Consider the following 14584-nt stretch of genomic DNA (forward strand, 5'->3'; position numbering starts at 1 on the left):
CCCTGCCAGCTGATCTCGCCCCCAACTGCCCTCTCTGCCTCAGCCCCCACCACCATGGCTTTGTCCAGAAGGAAATCGGAAGTCTGGAAGATGGCCAGTCGACCCATTCTAATTAGCATATCACCCTTTTATTAGTATAGATGTATAGGATAGGATTGCTTAAATGGGGGGAAAAAGCCTTTTTCAGCAGGAGGAGATGCTCTTGGCCGACAAAAATACATAATCCCTATATCTGGACTGATAGCCAGCCATATGCACTATACTGCCACACTGGTCATTAAAAAATTGAACCGCTTTCTCATACCTTACACCAAACAGCTGTTGCCCTTAAAACCCTTTGTCAGCCCCCACCTTAGGTTCTGCCTTCGCAGTTCTCCCAGATTAGGTTCTGAGTGGTCGGTTTCTATGCCAGGCAGTGTCAAAAGCTCCAGCTCCTACGCAGCCATTGGATCCTCGCACTTCATCCAGGTTTGGTTCTGATTGGTCAGTTTCTATGCCAGTCAGCGTTTCCGGGCCTCATCAGAGAGGCAGGGCTGATTAGCAGCGCCCGCGGAGGCCCCGGGGGAAAGAGAGAAGCAACGGCTGATCAACAGCTGCCACGGAGGCTGCGGATCAGACCCTGCCTGTCTTTTCGGGCCTCTCTGGGCCTGATCCGCAGCCCCCTTGGCAGTCAGTGCTGGGTCGTCACACCCACAGCAGCAGCAGTCAGTGCTGGGTCGCTACGGCAACCCAGCACTGCCTGCAGGACTGACTTTCGGTTGGTAGAGCCTTTGGTCGTTATGGACCCTGGGTTTTTATATATTAGGATTGCAAGAGTTATTTTTTTCTTTTCACTTTTTTACCCATTGGTTGTTAAATAATCTTTTTCTTTATTAAGTTTTAGAAAGGAGAGGGAGGGAGGAAAGAAGAGGGAGAGGGAGAGAGAGGAGAGAGAAAAACAGAAACCAGTGTGAAAGTGGCTTTTGAAATTTAGCAGTTTTATTTAGTTTTCAGAGGATAAAATTTGTCATTTTGTTAAATTTGTTACTATTTTATTGTTTTTGCTGCTATTGTGAGTAGGGTCATATTTTTTAAAGTTTTCATTGCTAATGTAATTAAACACAATTGATTTTTGTTGATTAATCTTGTATCCTGCAACTGTACTTAAATTTTTTTTATTCTAATAATTTTTCAAGGATTCTTAGAATTTTCTTTTTAATTGGTGTCATGTTGCCTATCAAAGGACGATTTTAATTCTTCACTTTCAATCTCATTGTTGCTTATTTTTTTTTCTTGCCTGATTTCATTGGCTAGAACAGTATATTATTGAATAGAATACTTGCTTTGTTCCCAGTCTTTGGGAGGAAAGCATTCAGATCTTAAACATTAACTATGATGTTAACTGTGATGTTAGGTAGATATCTTTGATCAGTTTGAGGAAATTTTTTCTTTTCCTAGTTTGTTGAGGTTTTCTGTCATGAATGGGTGATGGATGCCTTTTGTTTGTCTATTGAGATGGTGTTTTTCCTTTCCAGTAATAATGTATGAAGTAGTACATCAATTGGTATTCAAATGTAAAACCAACCTTGCATTCCTGGAATAAATCCCACTTGATCTTGGTATATAATCCTCTTTATGTATTACTGGATTTGGCTTGTAATATTTTGTTGAGGATTTTGTGATACCCATGAGTGATATTTGTCAATAGTTTTCTTGTCATATAGTTGTTTGTCTGGCTTTGGTGTCAGTTTAATATTAGCCTCCTAGGGTTCCTTTGTTTTCTGTAAGAGTTTGTGAGGGATCATATTATTTACAGTTTTAAATATTTGTTTGAATTTACTAAAAAAGCTCTTTTTATGGGAAGATTTTATAATTACTAATTCAGTTTATTTAGCATTCCCTTTTTCAACTTGTTATACTCAGTAATTTTTGTCTTTCTGATAATTATTGTGTTTTACTTAAGTGTGAACATAAAGTTGTTCATAGTATCCTCAATCCTTATAAGTTTCTGTAAAGTCAATAGTGGTGTCTCTCTGTTGATTCTGATTTTGGTTATTTGTGTCTCCTTTCTTTTGTCTCCATAGTCTAGCTAAAGATTTTCCATCTTTTTGACCTTTTAAGACCCAGTTTTTGGTTTCATTAATTCTTCTCTATTTTTGTTTTTTCTTTAATTGACTTTTTTATTTATTATTTTCTTCCTTTTGTTTGGGCTTAGTTTCCCCATTTGCTAATTTCTTAGGATGACAACTGAAATTATTAATTTAAGACTTTTTTCTTTCCTAATACTATATAGACAAGTGATGGCGAACCTTTTGAGCTCGGCGTGTCAGCATTTTGAAAAACCCTAACTTAACTCTGTTGCCGTGTCACATATAGAAATTTTTTGATATTTGCAGCCATAGTAAAACAAAGACTTATATTTTTGATATTTATTTGATATATTTAAATGCCATTTAACAAAGAAAAATCAACCAAAAAAATGAGTTCGCGTGTCACCTCTGACACGCGTGTCATAGGTTAGCCATCACTGATATAGACATTTAAAAATACAAATTTCCCTCTCTGTATTGCTTTAGCTGCATCCCATAAATTTTGGTATGTTGCACTTTTGTTTTATTCTGTTCGAAATATTTTCTAACTCCCTTTACTATTTCCTTCTTGACCCAGGTGTTATTTAGAAATACATTGTCATAATTTATAATTGTTTGTAGATTTTGTTATTTTCCTCCTGTTGTTAATGCTAAATTTTGATTATTGTGGTTGGAGAACACACTTTGTATAGTGTCTGTTATGTAAAAATAATTAAGGATGACTTATCCCTTAGCATATGGTCTCTTCTGGAAAATGTTTCTTACGCATTAAGGAAGAACGTGGATTCTGCTGTTAGCGGGTCTGGTGTTTAGTTAGGTCAATTTGGTAGGTGATGGTGTTCAAATTTTCTGTATACTTGCTCATTTTATGTGCAGTGTTTTTTTTATGTGTAGTTTTACTTTCCTTTTTTGAAAGTGGGTTATTGAAGATCCTAAATTTATTGTTGAATTGCATATCTTAATAACGTTTTTGTTTTGTTTTGTTTTTGGTCTGGTACTCATATAGCTGATCCAGCTGTTTTATAGTTACCATTTGCATGGTCTTTTTCAGTCTCCACTTTCTACCTATTTGTGGCTTTGAATCTATAGTGTCTCTTGATGACAGTGTGTAGGTGAATCTTGCTGTTTTATTTATTCACACAATCTGCCTTTAAGAGTATTTAATTGATTCATATTTAAAGTTATTATGAATATAGTTGGATTTTCTCCATTTTTGCTATTTTTTCTTTAATACACTGAATGGTTTTGGTATCTTTTTTAAAAGTTATTTTCTTTTTTCTTTTTTTTAAAGAATAGTATATTGATTTTTAGAGAGAGAGGAAGACAGAGGGAGAGAGAAACATTGATGTGAGGGCGCAACATTGCCCTAGTAGGGATCGATCTCGCAACCACGGCATGTGCCCTTGACTGGTAATAGAACCGGCAGCCACCTGGTATAGGGGTCCATGCCCAATCCACTGAGCCACACTGGCCAGGGGTTAAGTTATTTTATTTTTATTTTCTTTTTTTTTTAAATATATTTTATTGATTTTTTACAGAGAGGAAGGGAGAGGGATAGAGAGTCAAAAACATCGATGGGAAAGAAACATTGATCAGCTGCCTCCTGCACACCTCCTATTGGGAATGTGCCCGCAACCAAGGTACATGCCCTTGACCAGAATCGAACCTGGGACCTTCCAGTCCACAGCCGATGCTCTATCCACTGAGCCAAACCAGTTAGGGCATTAAGTTATTTTCTTAATGGTTGCTTTAGGCATTATAATATGTATCTTATCTACTTCAGATTATTAGTAGTTTAATTCTAGTAAAATACAGAGATTTTGTTCTAATATAGATCCATTCTTTCCACTTTTCTTTGCACTGTTATTGTTACATTTATATATATAAAAGCCTAAGTAACCATTACTACTGAATGACCGTAAAGACCGTCAACCAGTCACTATGACACACACTGACCATCAGGGGCCAGATGCAGGAACTGCCCCCTGGTGGTCAGTGCGCTCCCACAGCCAACCTCTCGTGGCCCCTCCCCCTGGGCGGCCAGGGGTCCCTCCCCCCAGCCTGCCGGCCCCCTGGTAAGCCTGGCTCACCAGCCAGGCCAAGGGACCCACCCGTGCACGAATTTGTGCACTGGGTCTCTAGTATGTTTATAAATGTTCTAAACCCAGTAAAACAGGAGTGTTAATGTCTTATTTGACCATTTATCTTTTAAAGGAATTAAGAGAAGAAAGGAGAAAAATACATTTAAAGCATCTTAATATTAACCTAAATATTAACATATCTGGTATTCCTCATTTCTTCATATGGATTGTTTCTGCCTGTCATTTTTTTCTACAGTATAGCTCTAACCCAGCCGTGGGCAAACTACGGCCCGCGGGCTGGATCCGGCCCGTTTGAAATGAATAAAACTAAAAAAAAAAAGACCATACCCTTTTATGTAATGATGTTTACTTTGAATTTATATTAGTTCACACAAACACTCCATCCATGCTTTTGTTCCGGCCCTCCGGTCCAGTTTAAGAACCCATTGTGGCCCTCGAGTCAAAAAGTTTGCCCACCCCTGTTCTAGCCCCTCCTTCACCTTGCCTTTGTGCTCTTTGTAATATTTATTACATCTTTATACAGGGTGGGACAAAAGTAGGTTTAGAATTGTTCATATGGAAAATAATAAATAATTAATGTTTAATAATATAAGAATAAACTGTTTTACATGCAACTGTAAACCTACTTTTGCCCCACTCTGTATATTATAAGCTCAAACATACAACTTTATAATTATTATTTTGTGAAGTTATCTTTTAAATCAATTAAGGAAGAAGACAGAAATAGATACATTTTTACTGTTTTTTTACATTTACTATACTAGTATAATGACAGTTGCCATTGCTCCTTTTTTCTTATATGGCTTTGGCTTTGAGTTACCATCTGGTATGGCTTCATTTCAGCCTAATGAACTTCTGTGGTATTTCTATTTCTCACACGCTGATCTTCCAGCAGTGAGTTTTCTCATTCTTTTTAAATTTTTTTAAAGGATAATATTGCTGCATGCAGAATTTTTGCTTGACAACTTGTTTTGTTTTTCTTTTTAGCTCTTTGATATGTCATCTCATTGCCTACTGGCCTGTGTTCCTTCTGACGAAGATTAAGCTATTAATCTTATTTGAGTTTGACCAATAAATAGTGAGTGGTTTTTCTCTTGCTGTTAGGATTTTCTTTTTGACTTGGCTTTTAACAATTTAATTAGATGTGTCTTGGTGTGGATATCTTTGTAATTATCCTACTTGGAGGTTGTTAATTGAGCTTTTTAGATGTGTAGATTAATGTTTTTCATCAAAATTTGGTAGTTTTTGGCCATTATTTAAATCTTTTTTCTCTATTTCTCTGTCTCCTCTCCTTCTGGGACTCATTTTATATGCACATTTGTTTGTTTGAGGGTGTCTGTGTGTCGTCCCCCCCACCCCACACACACTTTTCTTCTTAACCATTGTTCAAGTTCTCTGATTGCTCCCCATTAGTTTATATCTACTGTTGAGACACTCCAGTGAAATTTTAAATTTGCTATTGAAGTTTTAAATTCCAGAATTTTCATGTGTTTTTCTATAATTTATATTTCTTAGTACCTTCTTTTGATGATCCATTCATTGTCTTTACATGAGTTCTCTTTAGTCTTTTGAACGTATTCATAATAGCTGCTTTCAAGTCTTTTTCTGCCAAATCCAAAATTTGGGTCTCTCAGGCCCAGATTCTGTTGACCACTTTTTTCCTCTGTGGTCAACATTACACACACACACACACACACACACACACACCACATTTTCCTGTTTCTTTGTATGTCTTATAAATTTTTCTTAGCAAGTGGACATTTCAGAGAATATATTATAGCAAATCTGAATTCTGTTCACTCCCTACAAATGTGGTGATTTTGGCTGTTTCTGTTTATTTGCTTTTAGTGAATCATGTGGATTAATTCTGTAAAGTCTTTTGCTTTCTTCTCAGTTTTTGGTTCATTTTAAAATTTTTGTTTTTATTTTTAAGCCTGGTTTTCTTAGCCTTGCAATTTGTGTGCCTCAATTTATTTGCCTTTGACCAATTTGCCTTAGCCTTGCATGTAGGTTAGCTTATTTTAGTTGTCAGCCATATGATTGGTCAGTTTATTAGTTCACTCTGGATTTTACTTCATGCATTTGCAAGGCTTGGTGTTGAGTCAGGAACTAGTAACTCTCTAAGACCTCTCTGGTCTCTGCTGTCAGCCTTTCCCAGGAGCACAGACCCTGGACCACCAGCAATAAGTAGATCTTATCATTGCCTACTTTTGTGTGCCTTCTTCCACAGACCTCCCTGTTAAATTTGTGACTGATCTTCCAGGTCATCTCTTGCTCCCCCAGTATAGAGACCTTAGTCTAGTTGTGATTTTAGTTTTATCTCTTTGTTTGCCACGGAGATCTCTATGTTTTGACAGTGATTGAAGGCAGGGATGGGGAGCGTCCAGCCCATGGGCTGTATAAGGCCTGCGAAATCATTTGCTCTCGCCCTGCCAAGGCATTAGGGGTGAGTTAATTAAATGTTTAACCAAATACAGCAGGCTAACTTTCAAGTTGATAATTTTGTATGGCCCGTGAATGATGTTATAAACATCCAAATGGGCCTTGGCAGAGAAAAGGTTCCCCACCCCTGCTGTGAGGCATGGAATTGAATTCCCTGTCCCTCTCTCTCATACCACTTCTACTCCATGGCGCAGTGGGGGTGAGCAGTGGGGGTGCAGCTCCAGACTAAAACTGCACAGGCTTCCGTTGCTCTTACTGATGGTCAGTAGATTTTCTTGAATTAAATGTTTCTCAATTTCTTTGCCTTTGATCAATTTCTAGAGTCCTTAAGTGGTTGTTTTGACTATTTTATCCACTTTTATCTTTTTTTGCAGGGGGGAGAGGATTTGCCGAGCTCCTCATTCTATCATTCAAGAAATCCTGCCTTTAAAACCACATATAGTATTTAATATTATAGAAGGATTCTGTGTTAACTTGGTATTGATCTGCTTGGTCTGCTATAACAAATTACCACAGACTGGGTGGTTTAAATCAGCGGTTGCCAACCTTTCAAACCTCACGGACCACTGGTTGGCAACTGCTGATTTAAACAACAGAAGTTTATTTTCTGACAGTTCTTGAGGCTTGAAGTTCAAGATGAAAGTGTCAGCATGTTTGTTTTCTGATGAGGGCTCTTTTTCTGGCTTGCAGATGGCTGCCTTCTCACTGCGTTCTCGTGACCTTTCCCCTGAGTGTACTCAGAGAAAGATTGATTTTTTATTTCTCCTCCTCTTGCAAGGATACTAGACCTATCAGATTACAGCCCCACCCTTATGACCTCATTTAACCTTAATTACATCCTTTAAGGCCCTCTCTCCAAATAGTCAAATTTGGGTGGTAGGGCTTAAGTGTATGAATTTGGGAGAGATACATTTCAGTTCATGACAAACTTCATGGTTCTCAAACCTTGCTACATACTATCCTTGTCTCAAATTCACCTCACACTCTGAGTAAGTAGTTCCATTGTGGATAGGGGTCTCTACAACAGGAATCTATGCAACCAGATAGGTATCATCAGCCTGGGGGTGGGAACACTCTTTACAAATCCCTCAAAGAAATTAAGTGGTTACTAATTTCACTTATAAATAATACTGCAGTGGACAATCACTATTGGACACCTGCATCTCTGTGTTACTTGTCCTGTCATTGCTTCAGGACAGATATTGAGAGGTAGAGTTTTCAGGTTAAAATCGATACTATATTACTTTCCAGAAAATGTTAACACTTCACCAAGTATAGGAGCGGAGGCATTTTCACCCATCTGAATCCTAAGGTCACAGTGTTTGCATTCCAGCAGGATGTACTGTGAAGTTCCTTTACTGCTCTTTGCTAGTAAATACTTGCATGTCACTTTGACATTTTAAAACTTTTTTCCCACTTTCTACAGTAAGATCCAGTGTCTAGTGGTAGAAATGAAAGTAAAGAGTTCCTACAAAAATGGTTTTTAGATAGAAATAGTGTTGTGAGTGATACTTCAGAGTCTAGATGAAAGTCTTACTACCTCATGTGAATGGCAGCTTTGTTGTGCATGAAAGGTTATCATTGGAAAGAACCACTGGCATGGGTTTTTGCTTGGTTCTCAGAAGTGAAGTGTTTAGGTAATTAAATGCTTCAGAGAATGCATTGTGGTTCAAGGACAGACTTTCTCATGCCCAGTCATACATTAGGAAGGTGGGAAATGCCATTGGATGTCTTGGGCTAAGGCTTAAGTAAACTTTCTTCTAATTGGTAGGTTTCATAATGTTTGTACATTGGACAGGTTTTGAAATACAGTGGGGCCTTGACTTACGAGTGTCCCGACTAACGAGTTTTTTGAGATACGAGCCGTCTCTTGGTCGAATTTTTGCTTTGAGTTGCGAGCTAAAATTCGGGTTACGAGCCAGCTTCAGATACCCCACGAACGTCACAGTGAACGCCACAACATCAGCCCAGCATCACGTGTCTCACTCGTTCACTGTTGATTTGACATATGAGTAATTTGAGTTACGAGCTCCGCCACGGAACGAATTAAACTTGTAAGTCAAGGCCCCACTGTAAATTGTTTTACAACTCTGAAGTTCTAAAGAAATATTTAAGATGCAAGAGCATACCTCCTTTTATATAACCCCACATAAGTTAGAGGTTGTTGTGTATAGTAAATGTGACAGAAAGATCAATTTTTTTTTTTAGTTTATTTTTATTGATTTCAGAGAGGAAGGGAGAGAGAGAGATAGAAACATCAATGATGAGAGAATCATTGATCAGCTGCCTCCTGCACACCCCCTACTGGGGATCGAGCCTGCAACCCCGGCATATGCCTTGACCGGAATCAAACCTGTGATCCTTCAGTCCGCAGGCTGACACTCTATCCACTGAGCCACGCCGGCTAGGGAAGAAAGAGCAATTTCTTTTCTGTTCATTCTATTCCATTAAGTTAGTCATGTGCAAAAGTGTCTCGAAATTTGAGCCAACACCTCACATCACCCTTATTCATATTAACAGTGCTACTCTGAAAGCTACTGTAACCAGGTTTATTTTTATTCAGAGGGACTGTGATGGAAATCAGATTGTAAAGCTCATCTTGTAAAATGCAGTTTCATGTACTTAAATCAAGAAAGAACTTGGATGAGGTTGTGGCATTCTCTTGTCAAGGCAAAATCATTAAAAGGAAAATAATGATAGGGTTTGAAATGTTATTTCTGAGATTTTTTTTTCTTCCTAGAAACGGCGACTTGAACATAGTAAAAATGTAAATACGGAAAAACTACGAGCCCCTGTTATTTGTGTACTTGGACATGTGGACACAGGGAAGACAAAAATTCTAGATAAGGTAAGAAAGTGCTGTTATGCGTTGATACAACTTTTAAAACAAATGATGACTTATGAAAAGTTAATATAAACCATGGCACATATATGCAGTTCTCTTTACAATAAATACGTTACTACTTCCTTTTTGTGTTTGCTTCCTTTTGCATTTTGAAATACAAACCTGAATCTGCTGTCTTGCCCCAGCTCCGTCACACGCATGTACAGGATGGTGAAGCAGGTGGTATCACCCAGCAAATTGGCGCCACCAATGTTCCCCTTGAAGCTATTAATGAACAGACTAAGATGATTAAAAATGTAAGTATACTGTATCTCATATGTTTTACTCTCTAAAAAGATGTAAGCTATTTCAAGCATAGAAAAAAGAACAGAATAGTATAACAGACCTATATGCTCACCATTCATGATTAGTATGCCATTTTGTCCTATTTTACTTCAGATCTTTCTTAAGCAATAAAACGTTAGATATTGTGGGACCCATCATATTTCATTTCCTTTCCTCTTACTCCAGGAGATCATCACTATTCTGGAAGTTAGTATAGCCTTCCCCTCCATGTTTTAACACTTTTACCACCTAGCTCCATGTTTCAGAATTGAGTTCTGCCCTGACCAGTGTGTCTCTCAGTGGTTAGAGTGTTGACCGTACATTGAAGGGTCTTGGATTTGATTCCTGGTCAAGGGCATGAACCTGGGTTGCAGGTTCGATACCCGGCCCTGGTTGGGGCTCGTGCAGTAGACAACTATTCGATGTGTCTCTCTCTCACACTGATGTTTCTCCTCCTCTCTCCCTCCCTCCCTCCCTTTTACTCTCTCTCTAAAAATCAATGGGAAAAATATCCTTGGGTGAGGATTAACAACAACAACAAAATTTTGAATTCCCTCCCCCATCAAATTATATATCAGATTAATTACATATATGTATTTTACCTTCCTTATTTTCTCTGTTCTGGAGATATTTTATCTATTTATGCTAACTATAACACAATAAAGATCACATAAGATTAATGTAAAGCTTAATGAATCATGATTAATGCAGACACCCTTTGCGTCACCGATGTTAGGAGAACGGAGTCTTGCCAGTTCCCTCAGAAGCACTCTGCCCCTTTCTGGTCAGTCTTCTTTCCCCCTGGAGTAACTTCTAAAGTAACCTCTAGCTTTTATTGTGTTAGTGGTCGCAGAATGTTGATATTCCAGACCCTTCAACCCATCCTATGGATTACTTCTATAAAGAAACTCTGTTTAATCTACTGCTTTGTTACTAGGTATAGGAAAGACAAAAATAAGCATCTGATACTTCATCAGCTTTCAAAATAGTGACCACTTTGACTTGGTTTTGTATTATAAACTCTTGGATTTAAACATATTTACTGTGTTTTAATCCATGTCAGTTATATCGTGCTGAGATAGTTCCATCTTTGCCCTGTGGTTGGCTCCTGAGCCTCTTTGATACAGTTCTGGTAGTCTTACTGGTCTTTTATTGCATCCAGGCTCTGGTGTAGCATGATGTTCCAGGCTTTTCTTATATATAAATAACTCTGTCTGGACCTGCAACTGCGCCTGGCAAATAATTCCCCAGTTCCATTGTCACAGAGCAGGTCAAACTGGTAAATTTAGAACTGAGAAGCAATAAGTAACAGACACACACAGCACATATTATTACTTATCAGTGTCATCTCCCTTTGTCCCTGAATTGGTCTTCATTTAGTGTGTAGTCTGTCTCTCCAGTGTTGGTTCTGTGTGCTTGTGTTTTATGAAGCTTGCTTTCTGATAGATTCCTAAGGAAGGAATAATGGCAATAATGTTCTTTGCGTTGTTTGAATGCTGAAGAGTCACTGTGGCTGTCCGTTGGCTGCATGCAAATGCTTGGCTCACACTTTCTTTCCTTAGCATCTTAGTTACTCCAGTTTCTTCTCCCACATGCACTGCCCTTCAGGGTTGATCACGAGCTGGCTTTCATCTTCTTACAAGTAACATGGTCTTTCTTCATTTTGGTGTTGCTTCTGGGTCCGTTTCCAGTTGTGGCGTCTTTCTTCAGTGTGTACTTGAAAATCTGTAGTTTAGGACAGTTTTCTTGAATTATAGTTTTTCAAATTTGTAATTTACTTTTGTGATATTTTACCTGATATTTCTATGTCATTGGGGAATTTATTCCACCGATTTTCAAAATACATTTAACAGCTTATTCCACCAGGTGCCAGGACTTGAAATCTGGTGTTATATTGGGACATAGTTGAAGAGCATGACTTTTATTAGGCCTGTATTAAAGTTCTCTGGATAATGTTCATATGACAGTTATAAATGTTTGCATTCCAGATGCTGAAGTGGAAATGATTATGGTGCTCAGTGAATGTTGATTCAGGATCACCCGGATGCAAATTTGAAATGTTTTACATTTGAATCATTCTTTTAAACTGGGTCAGGAGATAAGATTTTGAAAAAATCATTTGAAGATTGTCAAAAAGTATAGATAAAGTAAAAACTGTTTTGTGTGTGTGAGAGAGATTTATTGGTCAGTGCTACTCTTTAGCTTAAGCAGTGGTTCTCAACCTGTGGGTCGCGACCCCTTTTGGGGGTCAAACGACCCTTTCACAGGGGTCGCCTAAGACCATTGGAAAAACACATATATAATTACATATTGTTTTTGTGATTAATCACTATGCTTTAATTATGTTCAATTTGTAACAGTGAAATTGGGGGTCACCACAACATGAGGAACTGTATTAAAGGGTCGCGGCATTAGGAAGGTTGAGAACCACTGGCTTAAGAGAATGTCCCTCTCAGGCCTGTTGTACTGCTTCCCTTCATTTATTCTTTACTATTTTAGGTTGATGTGGCACATTTTCTTCAACACATACTTGGGATATTTTTCAGAGTTTAGAATTGCTTTAAAATTGGACCAGAGAAATTTTCTAGACTTCGAGAACCTCTTTTTACATGTCAGTTTTTTTATCATCACTCTCAGATGATCACTCTGTCATTTATTGCTAATACTCTGTTCAGGGAATATTAACAAAGGGAATGTCTTCTTCCCTTTTTTTTGTTTTTGTTTGTTTGTTAATCCTCACCCGAGGATATTTTTTTCCATTGATCTTTTAGAGAGGGGGGAAGGGAGAGAGAGAGAGAGAAACATTTATTTGAGAAATATCTATCAGTTGCCTCCCACACATGCCCTGAATGGGAATTGAACCTGCAACCTGCCACCTTTTTGTGTATGGGACGATGCTCTAACCACTAAGACACCGGCCAGGGTGAGAATATTTACTTGTTTCCATTTTTTCTGCAAAACCCCTTTTGATACTATTGAAAATATTAACTATTATGCTTTGCTGGTCGACTCACTGTTTTCAAAATAGTTCATTTAGAAAAGGAAGTGGTGATAGTTTCAAGTGTTCATGGTGAACTAATTGTTTGTAAATACACTGGTACTATTTTGGCTTCCCTAAGCTCTCCCTCTTCCCCATCTTTCTAGTTTGACCGAGAGAACCTACGGATCCCAGGAATGCTGATTATTGACACCCCTGGCCATGAGTCTTTCAGGTGAGAGCACAGGGATTCTTTTGTCCACAAGCAAACTGCTGGAAACCGTGAGTCTGAAGGTCCAGTCAGTGAGGTCTGAGCCTTCTGAATCGTTGGGTACACTTTGAGATTTGTGGTTTCTACTGCAGATCTCTAGCTACTTATCTCTGATAACTACCAATCCTCCTCTGTGCCTCACTAATTTTATTTGGTTACTTGTTTTTTGTTGTTTTTTTGTTTTAATTTTTAATTTTAATCCTCACCCAAAGACAATTTTCCCATTGATTTCTAGAGACAATAAGAGGGAGGGAGGAGAGGGGCGGAGAGAGATACACACACATCGATTGATTGCCTCCCACATTCACCCCTACTGGGGCTGGGGAACCTGCAACAGAGGTACATGCCCTTGACCTAGAATTGAAACAGAGACCCTTTGGTCCAAGGGCTGATGCTCTAACCACGGAGCAACCTGGCCAGGGCTACATACTAGTTTTTTTATAGAGCGAAGCCTTTTCTACTTGGAAGAACAAATCCTATTACATTCCTGGTCTATCTCCTGTGAGACCCATTGCAGGTGGAATTTTACCTCGTAGCCTCTTGGCCATATTCCTTAGCACAAAAAAAAACCTTCGTCAGTAAAATTGGCAGAAATATTGGATTTACTTTGGGAACTAACTCATTCCAGCTGGTGTCAGATATGTGTTTGGAAAGTGAAGGGCTAATGAATGGCACTTGAATTTAATGCATGTACTTGATTTTGTTCTTTTGTTTAGGTTTTACAAAAAAATTAAAATTTTAAGTTTCTTGAAGTAAAATTTTATTTCAAGATTTCTACTTAAGCATCTTTTTCCTTCTTTTCAACAGTAATCTGAGAAACAGAGGCAGCTCTCTTTGTGATATTGCTATTTTAGTTGTTGATATCATGCATGGTTTGGAGCCCCAGACAATTGAATCTATTAACCTTCTGAAATCTAAAAAATGTCCCTTCATTGTTGCACTCAATAAGGTAAGTTCTGCTTCTGAAAAATTAAATTGTGAAAATATGCTTCTGCCTTAGCTGGTTTGGCTCAGTGGATAGAGCATCGGCCTATGGACTGAAATGTCCCAGTTTCGAATCTGGTCAAGGGCACATGCCTGGGTTACGGGCTCAATTCCCAGTGGGGGGCGTGCAGGAGGCAGCCGATCAATGATTCTCTCTCATCATTGATGTTTCTATCTCTCTCCCTCTCCCTTCCTCTCTGAAATCAACAAATATATAATTAAAAAATGCTTCTTTAGTTTTAGTACTAGAGGCCGGGCGCGTGAAATTCATACGCGGGACGGTTCCTAGGCCTGGCCTGCAATCAGGGACATCTTCGCCGGCCCCGCCCCCTGCCGCCATCCACCCCTGGTTCCCTGTTCGCCATTGGGTGATCAGTGCCTGACAGCCGGGGGAAGAGACTGAGAGGTGGTCAGGGCGCCTCATAGTGACTGGTCCAGCGGTCATTCTGGTCATTCTGCCGTTAGGGTCAATTTGCATATTACCCTTTTATTGTATAGGATAGAGGCCTGGTGCATGGGTCGGGGCCAGCTGGCCTGGCCTGAAGGCGGTCCTGGATCAGGGTGGCGGGG

General features: G+C 38.9%; 1 protein-coding gene across 1 annotated transcript in view; it reads left to right on the forward strand.

Moving 5' to 3' along the window:
* EIF5B (eukaryotic translation initiation factor 5B) overlaps positions 1 to 14584 on the forward strand; it is a 53223-nt gene that overhangs the window by 27629 nt on the left and 11010 nt on the right. Inside the window, exons 11-14 of the mRNA XM_014529763.1 lie at positions 9354 to 9461; positions 9644 to 9754; positions 12927 to 12994; positions 13838 to 13979. Of these exons, the coding sequence (XP_014385249.1) occupies positions 9354 to 9461; positions 9644 to 9754; positions 12927 to 12994; positions 13838 to 13979 (429 nt within the window). The remainder of the gene's footprint in view (positions 1 to 9353; positions 9462 to 9643; positions 9755 to 12926; positions 12995 to 13837; positions 13980 to 14584) is intronic.

This window comes from Myotis brandtii, unplaced genomic scaffold (genome assembly GCF_000412655.1).
Source record: "Myotis brandtii unplaced genomic scaffold, ASM41265v1 scaffold1169, whole genome shotgun sequence".
NCBI lineage: Eukaryota > Metazoa > Chordata > Mammalia > Chiroptera > Vespertilionidae > Myotis > Myotis brandtii.